At 35.3% G+C, this 19,107-nt stretch overlaps 3 protein-coding genes and 1 pseudogene across 4 annotated transcripts; 2 read left to right on the forward strand and 2 right to left on the reverse strand.

Annotated features, from left to right (window-relative positions):
• Positions 1-2,927: 2,927 nt before the first annotated feature.
• LOC131616062 (uncharacterized) lies at positions 2,928-6,539 on the reverse strand. Of its 2 annotated transcripts, none has more exons than XM_058887289.1 (4): positions 6,384-6,539; positions 5,987-6,228; positions 5,772-5,893; positions 2,928-3,478 (listed from the first exon to the last, which is right to left on the reverse strand). In XM_058887289.1, the coding sequence occupies exons 2-4, from the start codon at positions 6,222-6,224 to the stop codon at positions 3,314-3,316; spliced, it is 525 nt and encodes a 174-aa protein (XP_058743272.1). In that variant the 5' UTR covers positions 6,225-6,228; positions 6,384-6,539; the 3' UTR covers positions 2,928-3,313. The 2 variants fall into 2 exon arrangements, with proteins under 2 accessions (XP_058743272.1, XP_058743273.1); XM_058887290.1 differs by lacking the exon at positions 2,928-3,478 and adding an exon at positions 4,224-4,311.
• A 464-nt stretch (positions 6,540-7,003) lies between these two features.
• On the forward strand, positions 7,004-9,801 carry LOC131616064 (mannan endo-1,4-beta-mannosidase 6-like). The gene is made up of 5 exons (XM_058887293.1): positions 7,004-7,173; positions 7,269-7,731; positions 7,853-7,975; positions 8,203-8,414; positions 8,522-9,801. The coding sequence occupies exons 1-5, from the start codon at positions 7,019-7,021 to the stop codon at positions 8,955-8,957; spliced, it is 1,389 nt and encodes a 462-aa protein (XP_058743276.1). The 5' UTR covers positions 7,004-7,018; the 3' UTR covers positions 8,958-9,801.
• On the forward strand, positions 9,536-11,607 carry LOC131619793 (subtilisin-like protease SBT4.13; annotated as a pseudogene).
• Positions 11,608-11,636: 29 nt separating this feature from the next.
• Positions 11,637-14,310, reverse strand: LOC131616063 (serine/threonine-protein kinase STN8, chloroplastic-like). Its single transcript, XM_058887292.1, has 4 exons — positions 13,529-14,310; positions 13,027-13,200; positions 12,476-12,880; positions 11,637-12,393 (listed from the first exon to the last, which is right to left on the reverse strand). The coding sequence occupies exons 1-4, from the start codon at positions 14,126-14,128 to the stop codon at positions 12,043-12,045; spliced, it is 1,530 nt and encodes a 509-aa protein (XP_058743275.1). The 5' UTR covers positions 14,129-14,310; the 3' UTR covers positions 11,637-12,042.
• Positions 14,311-19,107: the final 4,797 nt, after the last annotated feature.

Below are 19,107 nucleotides of genomic sequence, written 5' to 3' on the forward strand. Positions count from 1 at the left end.
TCAGCATAACCATAATGGATGTCCTCAGCAGCCATGCGGTCAAGACAACTTCTGTAAGGATTCGACACCTGGTTCCTTCTGAGGGGGCGTAGGCTCTAGCACGCGGCATATCCTCAGTGTAGTCCGAAACCTCTCCCCAGCCAATAATACCAGGGAAGTGTTGAAGTATCAAACCCTGGAAAAAAACACGGTGATCAAACATACTATCACAAATATATAATAAACTTTGAGAAAATGTAAAAGGATACAAATTTGTTACCACTTAGAGGGTATAACTGCCAGCCATAGTCCTCGCCTTCCAGAGGCATCCCTCTCTTAGTCGGTGGTAGGTGTAGGCCACTGTAGCCGCTCCCCAGTTGTACTCAGGTAAACGACGTCAGTGTAGGTCGAGCACGTGTCCACAAAGAGATGAGTGCATATCAAATATAGAAAGTAACATCTCAACACCCGCTCTCTGTGTATATCAGCCTCTGCCTCGTCACCAGCAGCTTGATGTGCCGTTGTAAGCTCTGTATCGTATATCCTCTGTAAGGTGTGAAACCTCACGTGCGCCCCGCGAGTTATCTCCACCTCCTTAAATTTTCCAAAAAAATATTGTTATCTTCAAGCAAAGTCATAAACTGAATAAAAATAATAATAAATAATAAACAAAGAAAATTTACCTTACTCTCCCGGATATGCCTAGCCGAATGATATGCATACCTTATCAGTAGGGACGCATCCATAGGACCCCGGGTACCAGACAGACTCCGGCATCGGATCATCCTCGCGTAGCTCAATAGATGGTACCGAAGGTCCTGCAGCATCCGTCACTGGCACAAGTACAAACACGAATGTAGAAGAACTTCTCCGTCGACGTTTGCGGGCAGAGGGCATCTATGAGGAACCCTCTGCATCATTGCGAGGCCTCTGTGATGCAGTAGTAGATGGAGTACCCCTCTCAATTGGAACAGACAGAGAAGGCCCGTCACTTGGAACAGATGGGGATGGCCCAACTGGAACGGGTGTAGCAGGTACATCGGGTGTATCAGGTACCTGTCCTGGAACGGTAGCTCCATTCGTCACATGTGATACTACACGCATCTGTTCACGACGCACTGATGCGTGTTGTGCAGCCCTCCCATGTATAATTCTGTCAGGATGGTCGGCCATAATGTTTGTATTGTCATTTAATAAAATCGAATAAGTTACTGGATGTTTATAACATGAAAAAGAAAGAAAAACATTCAGCAGAGAACCTTCGGTAGATGCATCTACGGAAGTGTCTTACATTTGAAAAAATGGGTTTCTTCCATAGGTGCATCTACAGAAGGACCCAACGTTCCACTCTTCCATAGATGCATCTATGGAAGATACCTAAACCTTCAAAACGCAACAATGGCATCTGGTCACTGTTGCAGAGGGTTCAAAACCCCTTTTTAATGGATTGATCGTCCATTTTACACTTGAAACAGGACCTACATTATAGCTAAACCTTATTTCTAACATTACTCAATCATTCTTACACCTAAAAATCGAATTCAATCTCTATTTTTTAAAAATTCTAAAATAACTCGAAACATCGAAAACTTACCGATTAAATGTAGTTTGGAACTTGTTGGAATGTACTAGTAGTTGACCTTAACGTTCCCAGCCGAACTCGAGAGGAAGAAATGAACTTGTCTTGCAGTTTGTTTTTTGAGTTTGAGAGAAAGTGAGGTTTTGGAGAATGAGAAAGTGAAGAATGGGGGAGAGGAAGAGTCAGATGTGAATATAACATCAAATGCTTCTGTAGATGCATCTACGGAAGCTTTCGTATGTACATATACGGAACAAAACAACGTTAAACAAAAAAAGGGTGCTTCCAGAGGTACATCTACGGAAGAAGAGGAACAATTTATTCAAATCAGTGGTGCGTGAGAGATCTAAGGGGTGGGGTGAGAAGTTTTCCCATTTTTTATTATGTCACCCGATTCGTGAAAACGTGGGGAGTGACGTGCGCCAATCCACACCGATGTGAAGAAAAAGTCAAAAGAGATAAAATCACGTTCTCTTGAATAATATGGAGTGAGTTAAATGTCTACTTCCTACATTCTCGAAAGCGATTGTTATTCTCTCGTAAATTTGTATTTTGGCTTTCTTTAAATTGAGAAATCTGAAGGGAGGGAAAAAGAATGAGAGATATATTATTTATATTTTAATTATTTTTCTCACAATATTCTTATTTATATTTTAAAATTCTAAAATTACTCTTAATAAACATTGTAAAACTAAATAATTACTTCATAATCCTACTCTCTTAATTTGAGCGGGATGATGTTAAGATCTACATTGTGGTTTCCATTAACAAACAAATATAAAAAGTAATTACTCATTCAGCAACTCAAAGGAATATTTTTTAATTAAATTTTTACATTTTAGTTTATACATAATACAATAATAATTCCTATTTTCTTATCAATTCAATTTAGTTTTATAAATATTTTAATCATTATCTCCATCAAAATTTGAAGACCAAACTTAAATTAAATTTTTTTTTATTAATCAATGATTTAACAATTATGTATTCTGTGTGGTGTAAAAATTGTAAAGATTAAAATTTAAATTACTTATGAAACTCATGTAATTAAAATCCCCATCTACCATCTCCTTGGGAACCTTACATGCATGTAATTAAAATAGATTTAATCACATTCCTTTAATAAAGGTAAAAGCTTATAAGTGGAAGAAATTCTCAATCACAATCCTCATCTTACGGATAAGGTTTTTATGCTTTTGGAAGGTTGAGTTAAGACTCTACCATGCTGATAATTCAAAACTAATAAAAGACGTATGTTGACTTAATTAAGCTGCATCAAAACAATCATGAAACCTTTACAATTGTGGTGCAAATTTTCATATTCTCCCTCTCCAATTTCAAAACTTATTATAAATTTAGACCCGCAAGATCACTTCAAAACCATATATTACACAAAACAGTAACATGACATGGACCAAATAGAAACCAATACTGTATTTGAAAATTAAAATTTTATGAGACATGTAGATGGAAGATACAAGCTCATCATCATGCATAGGGAAAGATCTAAACCCACATATGATGTTACTACAGACAGTCTTAACACCCGTGCAGAGTAACAAGGAACCAAAAAAAGTAAGGAGGAGGGTTCACACTTCCTAGTGTCAGAAAAGAATTACTTTAAATAAGCAGTCACTCAATCATTAGACAACAACATAAACAAATTGAAGATTACGTATTGTCGCGGGTTCAAATTATTAAGAGGCCCAAAAACTTGACCAGTATTACCAATTGCAGATGAGGTCCTACACAAATTTAAGCCGTAGACTTTTTCTTCTCTTCCTCAAGCCCCTTCAATTCGACCAGTCTTACTGCCCACTCTCTTTCCCTTTCAACAGCAGCCATTTTACGCTCTACCTTCTTAATGTTTTTCCTCCGCTGAGCCTCTTGCATCTGAGCTTTCCTTTTCTTTTTTTCCTCCTACATGCAAAAGAGTTTGCAAAGAACATAAAAATATATCAGGTGAGAACCCATTATAACTATTATTTTTATCAAAAGGTCATTTCACTGATATAAAACTGAAGCTTAAATTCTTCTACAACGGATTTTTGGAGCAATACCATAGAGAAATTTCATTTAGCCTCAGCAAATTGTGAAGTTGTACGAAACAAACCGTCTTGCTATAATTGACACATGACAGTCAATTGTTTGCCACAGGATGCTAGTATATGTACTACATGCTGATATACCTTAAACAGTCATACAAATCAATCCCCTCATTGATCACATTAGAATTTCTATGTTGTGGGTATTAAGGCTATAAGCTTGAATATGGAATATTTTTGACATTCAATAGCAAATAAACTTGCCACAAACTAAGAGAGGTGAATTTAAAGCTTGGACCGTTTGTAATGGCCATGACAACAAGCAAGCAGTCCTGTAAAGATGATTCCATTATTAATTATTTATCATACATTATTATGGAGTCCATATACTGTTGAATTTAGTACCCGTATATGGACTAGTCTATCATTCAGAACTATTTGCTTTTAACAGCAAAACAAATACGAGGCATAGCTCATGTCACGAAAGAGCATCTAGATAGTCAAGATTAGCTTATGTTTTTTTTTTCTGACAGAGCTTATGTTTAAAATACTATTATTAATCTAAAATGACAAATGTAAATTCTAAGAAAGTGGATGATAATACAGCATAGGAAGTCTCACTGTTAACTAAAAAACTGCTCCAGATAGCACCTTTGTTCCAAACTCTTGCAGCTTATCATTTATATCCCTCGAAAGATGATACATCTCCTAGTGGACAATATTGAGAAAGTTCTAAGTTCTAACACATTTTATTATATTAAGACTCAAACATGTAATACTTTTGCTAACCAAAGGGTCTTGTTATTTCAATCATCATCAAATAATTTCTTGCATGTAAATAAATGAACTCTTATGTTGCATATCTTTCAGAAGTGGTATTACTTTTCAAAGACAATTATCAAAGAAATTGTCCTGAACTTTGCAAAAGGAAAATCCCTTGACTTGGTTAGCATTTGCCCAAGTCATGTTTTGGGCCATTAGTTTTATATAAATAAAATCAATTTTCATGTTATTTATCTTGGTTTTCTTATTTCTTGAATTTAAAGATCGTGAATTAGAGGGTAAGTATTTTCCTGTAGTCGAAGTTAGAGATTTAGCAGATGCATTACTTTTGATTTACGAGAATCGTGAAATCAAAGGTAGATGCATATGCACTTCACATACTTCCACAAAAGATGATATTTTCAGGATAGTGAAGAGTTTACGTCCAAACTACAAGCTTCCCAAAAAGTAAGCTTTCTAATCCCCATTATTTTATAAGTACTTTTTCATATAGATTTCATAGTTACAATCTTATATTTAAGTTTCATTGTTAGCAGCAATACTGAGGTGGATAGTGGCGATGAAGATGAAGTGAATAGCTATGCTGACGTGGAAGATGTGAAACGGCGGTCGAGTTCTGCAAAACTGCAGAGTTTGGGTTGGATGTTAAAGGCACTGACGGAAACAGTGGCTGAGTGTATTGGATGGTAGCTTAATCCAATCACACATGCATCACGTTTTTCATTTACATTTAACTCACATTTTCAACTCAGTTGTCAACAATGTGTTTTCAAAATTTAGCTTCAATGGATGTAGTTTTTATCTGTGTATGAAAAGTGGATGAACATAATTTCTAGTTTTCTAGGGCAGTATTCTAGCTAAGTGAGAATATATGTATTTTTTTTAAATCAAGTGGGTAATCTTTCATTTGGAGTCTCTATCAAACCACATTATAAGGTAAGAAAATTAAATATAATCTTTATTCTTTACCATCACCAATCATATTTCACCTTGCTAGAGCCTCAATGGCATCGTAAATGGTTAAAGCAAAACTTGATTGGCTATTAACATCTAATCTCCACTTTATTTGTGGAATTCTAGTATGTTTTGTAAATAACACCATAGTATGATTTGACATATTATAAGGATCTGATTATTTGGATATATTCACGTTTTAAGTCTCTTCAAGTATAGTAGCAGGCACAGAAGTGATAAATATAGGTTTTGGCTTCTTAAGTTATTTTTGGATCTCAGGTTTCAGAAGACAACATTCTAAACATAACATAAGATGTAATTAAGTCAGAGTAACAATTCATTTTGAAAGTGTCATGCATTTCTAGTAGAAGGCAAACAGAAAAGACAGGCCAAGATCGAGTGTGTAATGGGCAGGAAAAGGGAGAGCGTACGAGTATAAAGGCACGGCGCTGCCTCATGCGTTTCTTCTCATTCCTCCTCTTGACACTCCCCTCATTAGGCTTATTGGGAAGTATAGTTTCACCAGTTGTGTGCTCAACCCAAGCATAAGGCCCTGAAAAATATCAAAACTCGATTAGTGTGAGACGAAATTAAAATAAAATAAAATGAGAGCGTGAAAAGTAAAAAAAAGATACAATGCACGCACCAGAGGGTCTCAAGCTAGCCCGCTTTCGACGAGGCTTATCAGAAGGTCGTCTCTTGGGAAAACGAGTGTCTGTCAAGCTGTGAAAGTGGTTCAAAAATGGAAGAAGGAATTGTGGTGGTGGTTTGCAGTAAGAGGCATGAAATGGAAGTGTGGTGGAGATTTGTGAAGTTACAGGCGTTGACGACGACGAGAGTGAGAGTGGGCGTAAAATGTTCCTGAGAGCTACTCCGAATCTCATTTCTCTACAATTGATGATTTGATAATTTTAAGTGAAAATCAGAAACTAAAGTAACCTAACTAGTAATAATGTTATCAATTCAACGCCCAATCGAAGAATCATGGACGCCGAGAGGAATGAAAACTCCAATATATAATTATTAAATATAAAAGGAAAAACCTGGACGAATTTCTGGTGGCGGTTGACGACCAACTCCGGCAACGATTACTGGTGGCAAGGATTTCCGGGCAGTAGAGTGTTTCAGCGGCTCCAACTTGTTTTCAGGGGAAACTCTGTGTTTAGTGAATAATGATGGGCCTCTTCATTACAAACTGCTTTGGATTCACATATTTCTATTTGCTATTCCCATAATACAACAATACCCCCCAACTGTTTTTTTATTTATTTTAATTCTACATTTAAAAGGCAAGTGAAATTACTTGAAAGGAGTAGTGCAGAGAGCACTGCCTTCCCGCCATGCTTACATGTTACAATCACCAATCATATAACTTAAAAGAAAACAAGATTTTATTATCATATTCTCCCTCTTCTTGTATTGTTTTTGGCTTATTTGTGGAACCCACTTGAACCTTGGGAATTAGAACTGACAATTTTGCTGCTTTACTCCTACTCTTGTTTTGATTTCATATATATCCTTGGAACACATCAGAATGCATATGTATTCTTTTCTTCGCTTCAAAGTTAGACTTAAACTTGATCTCAACTTGCACACCACTCTTCTGCTTTTCATCACAAATATATATATAATCACAATGTGGTCCAATACATGCATACACACACTGCCCGGGTAACATATGGAAGCTCTCAACGGATTCCGATTATGTGTTATTTCCGTTCTCATTTTTCTCACTACTCTTACTCAAACCTTAAGCTCAACTGCATTTCATGACACTCAAAATGAAGACTGGGAGAGCTATGTTAGTATACCAAACACCATCTTAACTTATGGGTATGTATTATTATTCAGACGTTTCCCCTCTATCTACCTCTTAATTCTAATAAACTTAAGGCACTTAATTAAATATGTATGATTTTTGGTTTAAGGAGTGAAATGGAGGAGGCTGAATGGCAGATGGTGCAAAAGAAAGGAAACCAATTTGTAGTGAATGGACAACCATTTTACGTAAACGGATTCAACACTTACTGGATGATGGTATTTGCCGCCGATGAGTCCACAAGAGGAAAGGTCACTGATGTGTTCAAACATGCATCCTCTGTTGGTATGTCAGTTTGTAGGACTTGGGCCTTCAATGATGGTCAGTGGAGAGCCCTTCAGAAATCTCCATCAGTTTATGATGAAGAGGTGTTCAAGGCTCTGGATTTTGTAGTGAGTGAAGCAAAGAAATACAGAATCAGACTCATATTATCATTGGTTAACAATTGGGACTCATATGGTGGAAAAGCACAATATGTCAAGTGGGGTAATGCTGCTGGCCTTAACTTGACCTCGGATGATGACTTTTTTTCACATCCAACCCTCATAGGCTACTACAAGGACCATGTTAAGGTAAGTACTTAATTTTGATGTGCTGCAAATTCTCAAGTACCTAAAAATTAATGATTCCTGTTTTTCTTTTTGATTCTTTATACTAATTTGGCTCATATACTGTTTCTCGGTCGCTGTATAGACGGTACTCAATAGAGTTAACACATTCACAAATATCACTTATAAGGATGATCCAACTATTTTTGCTTGGGAATTAATGAATGAACCTCGATGCACCTCTGATTCCTCGGGTGATAAGTTACAGGTATATGCTTTTCATGAAAAATGTCATGTCGTAATAAAAGCAATTTACAATATAATACGTGTGTTTGGTTTTCAGTTTGAAGATTTCAAACATAACCAAGAGAGTTAGTTAGATTGAACTCTTTCAAACTGAAATTGAAACATAATAACGAGTACTACATTCAATTCAATTAATAGTTTTTTCCACGATATTAATTTTCGCACACGATTGAATTATATATTCTCTAGGAATGGATACAAGAGATGGCATTCTATGTGAAAAGTGTTGATCCAAAACACCTAGTGGAGATTGGCCTAGAAGGATTTTATGGACCCTCAACACCTCAAAGATTTCAGTTCAACCCAAATACACTTGCTCAACAAGTTGGAACTGATTTTATAAGAAACCACCAGGTTCTAGGCGTCGATTTCGCTTCTGTTCACATATATCCAGACTCTTGGTAAGTTATCATCATAGAACAGAACTTCTATTAACATTAAAAAAATTTGAAGTCTTCTATAGAACATTTTCTAACTAACTAAGAATGAATGAATGACATGATTGAAGGATTTCACAATCAGTTGATGATAGCCATATCCCATTTGTGAAGTCATGGATGGAATCCCACATAGATGACGCTGAAAAGTATCTTGGAATGCCAGTTGTTTTTGGTGAGTTTGGTGTATCTGCAAAAGATCCAGGTTATAATTCAACATATAGAGATACACTTATAAACACAGTTTACAAGACAATTCTAAACTCAACAAAGAAAGGAGGTAGTGGTGCTGGAAGCCTTTTGTGGCAGTTCTTTCCAGATGGAACGGATTACATGGACGACGGTTACGCAATTGTTCTCTCAAAAGCTCCTTCAACTTCAAGCATGATATCTCTTCAATCCACAAGGCTTGCTCTATTCAACTCCCTATGCTCTGAGAGATGTCATTGGGGTTGTAACAAGAAAAAAGTGTTGCAAAAAGTACTCTATCACGACGATGAGCTTTAACTTCAGTTTGAAAATGATGCAACAGCTTATAAAATATACATACATACGAGGATTTGTCATGATATTATGTTTTGTAAGAAAATGATGCCAATAGTGTCTTTACTTTATTTGCTGTGTGACATAAAGTGCAGTTACATCCATATTTATAAATGGTGTTGGTCATAAGTATCTTAGGACATCCAGAAATATTATTGTTTATGAAGGAAGAAAATGTAATATGAATAGAAGACCGACAATATTTATATCGAAGGAAGAAAATGTAACATGATTAGATGGTTATATTTTGTATATAGAGTCGACATGTGTATCATATCATAGTCTGTGATTTCTAAAGAGAATCCTATCCTACTTACTCTTTAACTAAATATTATTTAGACAACAAATAAGGTTTAATGATACCTTTTTAAGAATGACTTTATCCTTAGATTTGGGAATCAACTGTGTAGCCTTGGATCTTCCCCTCTTGTCCACCTCTTGATCGACCACATTCTTTGGCACCAAAAAAACCAGAATAAACAACACCAAAGGACCCTTATTCTAAGGAGGATGTGAAGGATGTTAGGAGGGAAATTCAGATTATGCATCATTTGGCTGGTCATAAGAATATTGTTACCATTAACGGTGCTTATGAGGATTCACTTCATGTTCATATTGTTATGGAGCTTTGTTCTGGATGTGAGTTGTTTGATCGGATTATCCAGAGAGGAAGGTGGCTGGGTTGACCAAAATTCTTGCTGCCTCAGGTCAAGTTGTCACTGATGCAGTTGGCAGCCCATATTATGTTGATCCTGAGGTTCTCCTCAAGCATTATTGTATACACTCAATTGTATTCAAATTATTTCCAAATTACGTAGCCTTATCGTACATACTCAATTGTATTCAAATTATTTCCAAATTAATAATACATGAAGTGAGATTGTTTATTGTGTGATTCAAACCAAGTAACTTTAGTTATAGTTGTTTGACATGGTTGCTTGTTATGGTATTTTCTTAGGTAATTGCTGAAAGTCTATTCTAGGAGGAAATTGCTGGTTTGAGATATATTTGGTAATGAAGAAAATGATAGGTCTTGTGTCCTGATACATGCATAAGTAATTAGGCTTGTTGCATACCATAAATCTATGATTTTTGTGCCCATTCAAGACTCTTGAATCTGGATTCTTACGAGTCATTATCTTATAAATGCCTCATCACCTATCTTTGGTGAAGATGCGCTCTAGGCTATACTTTGCTTGAATTGATCGGTTGTGTTTGCGTCATTTTGACAGTGGAGTTGACATTAGACATTGGTGAACAATGTCTATATATGATATAGAAACCAGGAACTAATCATTCACCCTTTACAAAGACTCAACTTTTCTTTCTGAACTGCAACTTATATTCATGAAAAATAAATTCTGATTGTCTTCTGTTCAGCTGAAATGTTTGAGCTGTTTCAGGCGGATGTGAACAACAGTGGAACTAAATATTATGGGGAGTTTATTGCTGCAACAGTTCATTACAACAAACTTGATCAAGAAACTCTCTCTTTCTCACATATTTACATTGTTAATTGATATTGTTTGTTACAACAGATATAAAGCTTGCACTTGCAGCAATATCATTTAGCTATTTAGTATTGTTGCAACTACCATAGATCTCGTCAATTCATTGACAAGCTCATTCTTAGAAATGGAAAAACTTTGATTGGTAAGCCAATTAATACTGTCCTTTTAAATGACAGAAAATTTCAATAGCTTTGCATAATGCTCAAACTTGCTCGAGAGAATATAGAGCCCTTGAAAATTGCGATTGTATAGAGAAAAATATGGTGAACGGTAAGCCTGTTTTGCATGGAAGTCTAGGGAGTGGAAGTTTGGCTAAAGAGAATTGTGCAATTGGTTCAATTCATAATTTTACTGACGAATTCAATAAATTTTCTCGTGTCACTCACACGCCTTTGCTTAAATTCCAATCAAAGAACTTTGATCCAACTCCATCTTACACAAATTCCACCCAATATCTTATAGCTAAATAATTTTGAAGAGTGAGATCTTCCACATCACAGTTACTCCTAGAGTTGTCTATTCTCTTCTCGTGGCCCTAATCGTATGCTTCCTGCAATTACGAAATCAGATATAAGTGCCACCATCAGAGTATGAGGGTGACACAAGAAATGTCAAATACAACCTACTACAGGGAACCTCTATGGCGTGTCCCATGTTACAGTTGCTACGAATGTGAAATCATTTTATTCAGACTGATCATCTGCAGATATCAAGTCTTCGTCTTCCATCATGACCACAACAAAACAAGTATATGGTACTTATGATGATCTTGCAGGTGAGATTACTTATAATGCTAGCTACATTAACCAAATTAGTGGAGAAAGTTCAAGTTGCAGTGGGGCTTCCATTGATTACTTACAAATGTTACCTAACCCAACTTAAGCTACAGGGCTACCATCATCCCAACTCCAAACATCAAGATTAGTGTGGAACCTAAACTTCTCACATTCAAATTATTAAATGCAAAACAATCATTTGTTGTCACTGTTCTTATGGAAGATTCAAATCAAACCGTATTTTCCTCATCACTTGTTTGGTCAGATGTCACCCACATTGTAAAGATTCCATTCTTATTCAATGACTATCCTAAAGCATGTTATTAACATGGCAATAAATATATGATTATTGAGTCTTCAATAAACTAGATGCTTTGCATCTCTATAGTTGTTCCTGTTCATGTTGATTTTCTAATGATCCAAAATCAATACACATAAAACATAAAAAACAAGAACATTGAAGAAATGTATACAAAGACACCATGAGGGAAGGTTGATTAAGCCTTATAAGTAACCATAAATGCTCTTGCAAAAAAACCGTACAGCAAAAATACTTCCTTCTTTCAGACATAAACTTCCCCAGGTATAATAATTTGAGAAAATTAATTTTTTTGATGAAATCACATGTATTGGTGTTAAGCTGGTATCTAACAATATGTGTCAAACACCAAACACGCTCTCAATCAAAAGTTTCAATGGTATCAAGTGCACCAGCCAATAATTTTCAACTATAAATCGGATATACTCACATTAACATGCCGGTCACTTTCTACTTAGGCTTAATTTTGAAAGAACTGCAGCTGCCTGATCACCTCCCAGAAGAAAATAAGGATGTCTCAAAGCCGAAGCAGCAGATAAGCGTCCTCTTCTTAATGGACCTCTCTCAGAGATAAGCTTTGTTGCTAAGTCCCACCCTCTACCAGATTCACTATCAAGAATTTGGAAGTCGGGCCTCAGGCGAGTATACTCCCTCCATTTTTTCAAATCATAACCACAGTTTTTTAATTCCAAATTGAAATTCTTCAAAGCAGCTGGAGACCTTAAAGTTGGTATTGCCATTTGCATGAGTACAATCCCAGCGGAATACATATCAAACAGATCAGGGCTGTTTAACTGAAACCGACAAGAGAGAGGTTAATTCAATCAGTATATACAGATCATATCTTAACTTTGATTACATGATAAGTAATCCAACCTGCCATAGGATTGGTGAAAAGAAAGCAGCAATTGGCGCAGGTGGAGGACTTGGTGTTTCTTCTGGGAGCACATATAGTTCTGGCGGACAATAATCGGGATCCAAAAGGGTGCGGTCGGGAACATAATTCTTTCCGATCCGAAGGTCTGTTGCTGCACCAAAATCAATAAGTTTAATCTGCCCCCGTTTCGTGACCACTAAGTTGGCTGGCTTTATATCTCTATGAACAATGCCTGTATCGTGAATTTTCTTAAGAGAAGTAATTATCTGGCGCATGATTTGCTTGATGATCAATGCATTTCGTCGAAAAGAGTCTACACCTTCCAAGACACGTCCAAACATGACAGATTCTAAGTTTGAAGGGAAGCTACGCCCCTTCATGTAATCGGCAAGAGTAAGATCTCCCTGTGATACAGAAAACACCTCTCCAATTAATGCATGTCAAGGAAGGAACAAACGAGACTAATATGATTAATCAAGATATAACAATTTAAAACCACCTAATTCTAAGGGTATTATTGTTAATGCAATAGAAATATGAAGCACGGCACCTCAAATTTCCAAACAAGCCATTTTCCACCTTTTGTAAACTTTGAGTTTGTTTTATCAGCCACAAAACTTCCAAGAAACTCAGCACATGTTTCAGGTGCTGCTCTAGATAACCTGTAGTTAAACCATTCCTCAAATTCACCAAATTCTTGAGCCCCTCGAATTTCAACCTTAACCTGTATATTCAATTAGTCAGCCGCAAACAGCGAAGAACATAGAACAGGTTAGGAATCAACAATTCTTTCTTCCTAAACTAAAGTTGTTACCGAATAGGCAAAGGCTCATTGATGGTTTTATATAATTACATGTGTCAATGTTGTTTCGGTGTCAGACACTAAACACGCCTTCTATTAGAGTATCTAATGCTAAAACACCTTAAGATGCAATAGGCCGTTGGACTTGAAGAATTCACATTGCAAAAACTATGAAACATATACATTTCTAAGATTATGTGTGTTGTCACTATGTCCTACAATGAAGAAAGCAAGTAAGGGTTTATGATACCTTTTTAAGAATGACTTTATCTTTGGCTTTGGGATCCAACAGTGCAGCCTTGGTTCTTCCCTTGTTGTTGGCCTCTCCATCGAGCACATTCTTTGGGACCAAAACACCAGAATAAACAACACCAAAGGAGCCTTCACCAATTTTATCTCCAACAAGAAAATCACGTGTCTTCAAATTTCTCTTTCCAGATAGATTATCAAAACCAAGTTGAAGAGGAGCAAGAAGGTAAGCATCAATGGCACCAATAAGAACACCGGGTCTTGAAGTTAAGTATATCCATATAAGTCCACCAAACAGAAGAAACTCCCATCTTTGCATATCTGGTAATTCTTGAAACTGCAGTATTCCTGATTGGATGATAGAAGGAAAGTGGTCCACATCAACAACATTGTCCAAAAATGCATTACACTTTGTGAGAGAGTTTATGTTGAAACGATTAGTGTTAGTGTTAGTTAATAAAGAAAAATTGTGTGGTTGAAAGGTGGGTTTTGAGGGATAGAAGAAACAGATTGCAGTTGAAGTTGGATGAAACAAAGAAGCCATGAAATGATATGATATGATATTGATTCTAAGTTTCCTCCAACTGGAACTAACTAACATAGTAACATCAGCATAGGCACCGTTTCTGCCACGTCTTCCTCTTTCAACACCTCTTTCTTTTGCTTGGTCCTAAATTAAGGCTCCTCAACCTTAGCCACTAACATCCATATATAATTATAATTGTAAAATTTTTATGGATCATTCTCATCTCATCTCATATAATATAACCTTCAATGTTTCCAACCACCAAATTATGGTTTGATGTTTTTTTTTTTTGGTGATGGATGTCTGAAACAAAGTACAAAGATAATAATTTACACTGAGTGTACATCCCCTTTTCTTTGGTTCTCTTATTTTTATTTTTTTTAAGTTTTGATTTTCTTATTTTAAAATTCTGTTTTTTTGGATTCTTCAATTTTATTTTTTTTCAGGACTTTTCTCCCTTTTTAATTTATGATCAATTTTTAATGACATGATAATCTATTTGATGATGTGTCATTGCCACGTATACACAAATTAGTTACATGTCATTTTTAATTATTTTTATTTGATGACTTATATTTAAAATGTATTTTAATAATAATATAAATTATTATATTATTTACAAAAATATAATAATCATGTCTTTGAAGGTAGACCTTCTAAAAATAGAGCTTCTGAAGGTGATCCAACTTTTGAAGGAAGTCCAGAAGATGATATTGCTCTAGAAGAAATCATTCAGTGTGTCATGTTAGCAGATTATGAACCTGTCAGCATCAATGAATCTCTCAAGAAGAAATTGTGGCAGAAGGCCATGAAAGAATAACTTGAGGCTATAGACAGAAACAAGAATTGAGAATTGGCTGAGCTTTAAAAGGAAAAGAGAGTCATAAGTGTTAGATGGATTTTCAAGATAAAGCTGAAGCCAGATGGATCAATTGGCAAACACAAAGCAATGTTAGTAATTAGAGGGTTTCTACAGAAATATCAAAGAGATTACTTTGAGGTATTTGCACCTGTAGCTATACATGAAACAATCAGGTTAGTGATTGCTATAGCTGCTAATAGAAATTGTCCTATATGGCATTTAGATATGACATTGTATTTCTAAATGGTCTTTTAAAAGAGGAAGCTTATATGTCACAACCTCTTGAATTTGTGAAAAAGAATCAAGAAAGGATGATGTACGAGTTGCATAGAGCCTTGTATGACCTAAAACGAGCTCCTAAAGCTCGGAATATGGAAATTGATTCATATTTCAAGCTTTAAGGATTCAGGAAATGTGAGATGAAATATGGGGTTTATGTTCAGCATATTTCTGAAAGTAATATGATTCTGATGTGTCTCTATGTTGATGACATATTGCTAACAATGAGTTGTTCATGTGAGATAATCAAATTCAAGAAGGTGTTGATGAATGAGTTTAAGATGACTGATCTAAGAAATATGGTAGATTTATAGGGATGGAGATTATGTACTCAGAAGGTTTCATTTTAATGTTATAAATCATTCATATTCAGAAGTTGTTGTTAGTTAGAAGCAGTAGCTTCTGAGCCTCTTTGTAAAAAATTGTTGTTCAGAAGTTCAACGTAGTTTATATTCATTGGTGTATTTAAACACCTTGGTGCAAGTAATTTTGTAAGAGAATTCATAATAGAGTTTCTTTCTTAACAAGTTTGTTGTAACCAATTTTTCACATTTTTGAGATCTACTTTCTCTCGTTTCTCTCTTCTCTCTCTTCTTCCATCTTTATCTTCATCTTAAACCTTGTGCACCAACAATTGGTATCTAGAGCTCCTACTAGATTCACAGGGAAACACGATTGAACGTGAGGCGTATGTGATTTATTTTGTTACTTGAATTCACATTCAAATCACGATCCGAGTCGTAATAGGACTGCATTTCTTGATTTTATGGGATCAGGAAACATAAGTGTTTTGTGAGATCTGAGTGCGTTTTATTGCACACGAATAATGATGAATACCGAAAACAACTTGAATACCAAGATTTTAGTGTTTGATAAAAATAATTGGAATCGGTGGATGATTCAGATGTGTGTGTTGTTTGGTTCTCAAGACATTCTTGATCTCGTCACCGAAGGTTACGTTGCGGTTGCAGCAGAAGTGACAAAGGAACAGAGAAATGCACAAAGAGATGCGAGGAAGAAAGATTAGAAAGTGTTGTTCTATATCCATCAGTGTGTGGATGTGAATGTGTTTGAGAAAATTGTTGATTCAACGACGGCGAATGTTGTGTGGGACATATTAGCATAGTGCTACGACGGTGATGCATCCGTGAAGAAGGTGAAACTTCAGTCTCTACGCAAGCAATATGAGAATCTCAATATGCAGAACAATGTGAAGGTACCTGATTACATTTCTTGAATGGTTTTGATCACAAATGAGATGAAATCTTGTGGAGAAACTCTTTCTGAACAATTAATCATTGAGAAGGTATTAAGATCTCTTACTCCTCAATTTGATTACATTGTTGATGAAATTGAACATGTGAAATCTTGTTTAATTTGTAGGTAATAGGTTTTTGTTTAGATGATGTAAATTGTGAAGAACATAACAGATATTTAGCATGACAATTGAGAGGAACAAAACAAATACTCAACATGATAAAGATGTAACATGATGACAAGTGTAAAATATCATAAAGGAAACATAATATTTAGCATAGTAAAGATGCATTCATAAAGAAAATCAATCAATGTACTTAAAGTAGTTAAAGATGCAAGCATGGGTTTGATAAGGATTCATAAAAATTGTGACAGTTAGATTTGGCATGTTATGGTGGTTTGAACCGCCAAAAATTGGAAGGAACGGCAGTTGCGTAACTTTTGCAAAAACGTGTGTCGGGGAGGAAAGTTAGGGTGTAATACGATAGTTGTTAAAACTGCCACTCTAATTTTAGTTATCAATCGTGACGGGGAGGAAAGTTTCATAAATCGCAAGTAAAAACAATTACAAACCTTTGTGAACTTCAGTTTGAATTCATTTTTCAAATATAGTTGCGAGACTTTCCTTTGGTGTTTGATCTTCAAGGCTTCATGCGACGGTTTAAGGTTAACCACAGAGGTTTATAACTCCCACTACATTTTAAATTTTTTAGAAAATAAAAAGCCATAAAAAATCATAATATCAACATAAAAAGTAAATAAAAACATGATTCATTCAAATATTAACAAAAATATCTTCAAAACCAAACAACATAGAATAATGAACACCATTTAAATAAATGATCATGACCAAGAAGACCCAAAACTACATAATTCATGTGTCATGATACAAATTCAACTTCATATTGCTACTTTATATAAGTATCAGAATGTTCTTTAGCCTCAAAATGGGGGACTCCATAAAGAAACTCGTAGAAAAGACACTAAGGCTTAATATATCCACGCTTGTATCATGTTCTACACTCTCCAAAGGAGAAGAAAACCATCAGTGTCATATGGGTTTTCAAGATAAAGTTTAATTCATATGGATCAATTGGCAAACATAAAGCAAGGCTAGCTAGAGGATTTCTACATAAGTCTGGGTTAGATTACTTTGAGGTGTTTGCACATGTAGCTAGACATGAAACAATCGAATAGATGATTTTTATAGTTGCTATTAGAAATTAGCCTTTGATGCATTTAAATGTGAAAATTTCATTTCTAAATGGTCCTTTACAAGAGGAAGTTTATGTGTCACAACCTCTTGGATTTGTGAAAATGAATCATGAAGGGATGGTGTACAAGTTGTATAAATCATTGTATGGACTGAAACAAGCTCCTAGAGCTTGAAATCTGAAAATTGATTCATTTTTCAAGCTTTAAGGATTCATAAAATTTGAGATGGAATAGGGTTTATGTTTAACATACCTCTGAAAGCAATATGATTCTGGTGTGTCTATATGTTGATGACATATTGCTAACGAAAAGTTGTTCATATGAGATAATAAAGTTCAAGAAGGTACTGAAGAATGAGTTTGAGATGACTGATCTGAGAAATATGGTAAATTTTCAAGGGATGTAGATTATGTACTATTAGAAATGTATCATTTTTCATTAGCTGAAGTATGAACTTGAGCTTTTGAGGAGATTTGAGCTGACAAATTGCAAGACAACAATTACACCTGCTTAAGTGAATCACAAGAGTTGCATTATGATGTTGAGGGTGATGATATATATGCTACAAATTTTAAACAATTAATTGGCTCATTGAGATATCTTTGTACCCGTATACCTGACATTTACTATGCAGTTGGAATGGTGAGTAGGTATGTAAATAAACCAAATTGTTCATATTACTAAGCTGCTGTCAGGATACTGAGGTACATTAAAAGGATTCTCAGGTATAGAGTGTTGTTCCCTTCTAGTGTTAAATTTGACTCAAAGATGACATGTTATTTAGACTCTAATTGGTGTGGAGACAGAGTTGAAAGAAGAAGTACTTATGGATATTTTTCAAGAGTTTGGGAGATCTTATTTCTTGGTGCTACAAGAAGAAACTTGTTGATGCCTTGTTAACTTGTGAAGCTGAGTACATTGCATATGCTTTGTCTACATGTAAAACTGTTTGGATTATAAACTTATTGTGGGATGTGAAGATCAACATAAGAAAGCCTCTGAAGCTGATGATTGACAACAAAGCAGCTATAAGCCTTGGCAAGAATTCAATGTTGCATGGAAGGAGCAAGCACATTGACACGAAGTATCATTTTCTATTGAATCAAATTCATAATAGAGTATTATAAGTTATGCACTGTAGAACTCAGAAGCAACTTGCAGATGTGCTAACTAAAGCTGTCAAGACTAAATATTTAATCCATTTGAGGAATGAAATTGGTGTTGTTGAGTTTACTCAAGTGAAGGCTCTGACTAATGCAGAGTTTTGAATATTAATTACTTCTAACATTTTTTACACGCCAAAAATGAATTTTTGAAAAATTGAAACCTGACAAAACCAATAAAGTTAGAAAAAAATGCCAAGGTGTAAGACTGCCTCAAACAATTTGAAGGTTGTGTTATAATCTTAAAATCCTATCCTTAAAAAATTGTAGTTCTAATT

The sequence above is a fragment of the Vicia villosa genome, linkage group LG7 (genome assembly GCF_029867415.1).
Source record: "Vicia villosa cultivar HV-30 ecotype Madison, WI linkage group LG7, Vvil1.0, whole genome shotgun sequence".
NCBI classification, from domain to species: Eukaryota; Viridiplantae; Streptophyta; class Magnoliopsida; order Fabales; family Fabaceae; genus Vicia; species Vicia villosa.

What these genes read in the sequence shown, in the direction of transcription:
- LOC131616062 (XM_058887289.1), bottom strand. Translation starts at nt 6,224, where the DNA reads ATGAGATTCGGAGTAGCTCTCAGGAACATTTTACGCCCACTCTCACTC. An exon ending in GGCTAGCTTGAGACCCTCTG is followed by an intron (nt 5,894 to 5,986) that starts GTGCGTGCATTG and finishes GATATTTTTCAG; the next exon opens with GGCCTTATGCTTGGGTTGAG. An exon ending in AGCGCCGTGCCTTTATACTC is followed by an intron (nt 3,479 to 5,771) that starts GTACGCTCTCCC and finishes TTTTGCATGTAG; the next exon opens with GAGGAAAAAAAGAAAAGGAA.
- LOC131616064 (XM_058887293.1), top strand. Translation starts at nt 7,019, where the DNA reads ATGGAAGCTCTCAACGGATTCCGATTATGTGTTATTTCCGTTCTCATT. An exon ending in CCTCGGGTGATAAGTTACAG is followed by an intron (nt 7,976 to 8,202) that starts GTATATGCTTTT and finishes TATATTCTCTAG; the next exon opens with GAATGGATACAAGAGATGGC. An exon ending in CACATATATCCAGACTCTTG is followed by an intron (nt 8,415 to 8,521) that starts GTAAGTTATCAT and finishes ACATGATTGAAG; the next exon opens with GATTTCACAATCAGTTGATG.
- LOC131616063 (XM_058887292.1), bottom strand. Translation starts at nt 14,128, where the DNA reads ATGTTAGTTAGTTCCAGTTGGAGGAAACTTAGAATCAATATCATATCA. An exon ending in GGCTTGTTTGGAAATTTGAG is followed by an intron (nt 12,881 to 13,026) that starts GTGCCGTGCTTC and finishes TCTGTATCACAG; the next exon opens with GGAGATCTTACTCTTGCCGA. An exon ending in TTTCACCAATCCTATGGCAG is followed by an intron (nt 12,394 to 12,475) that starts GTTGGATTACTT and finishes TGTCGGTTTCAG; the next exon opens with TTAAACAGCCCTGATCTGTT.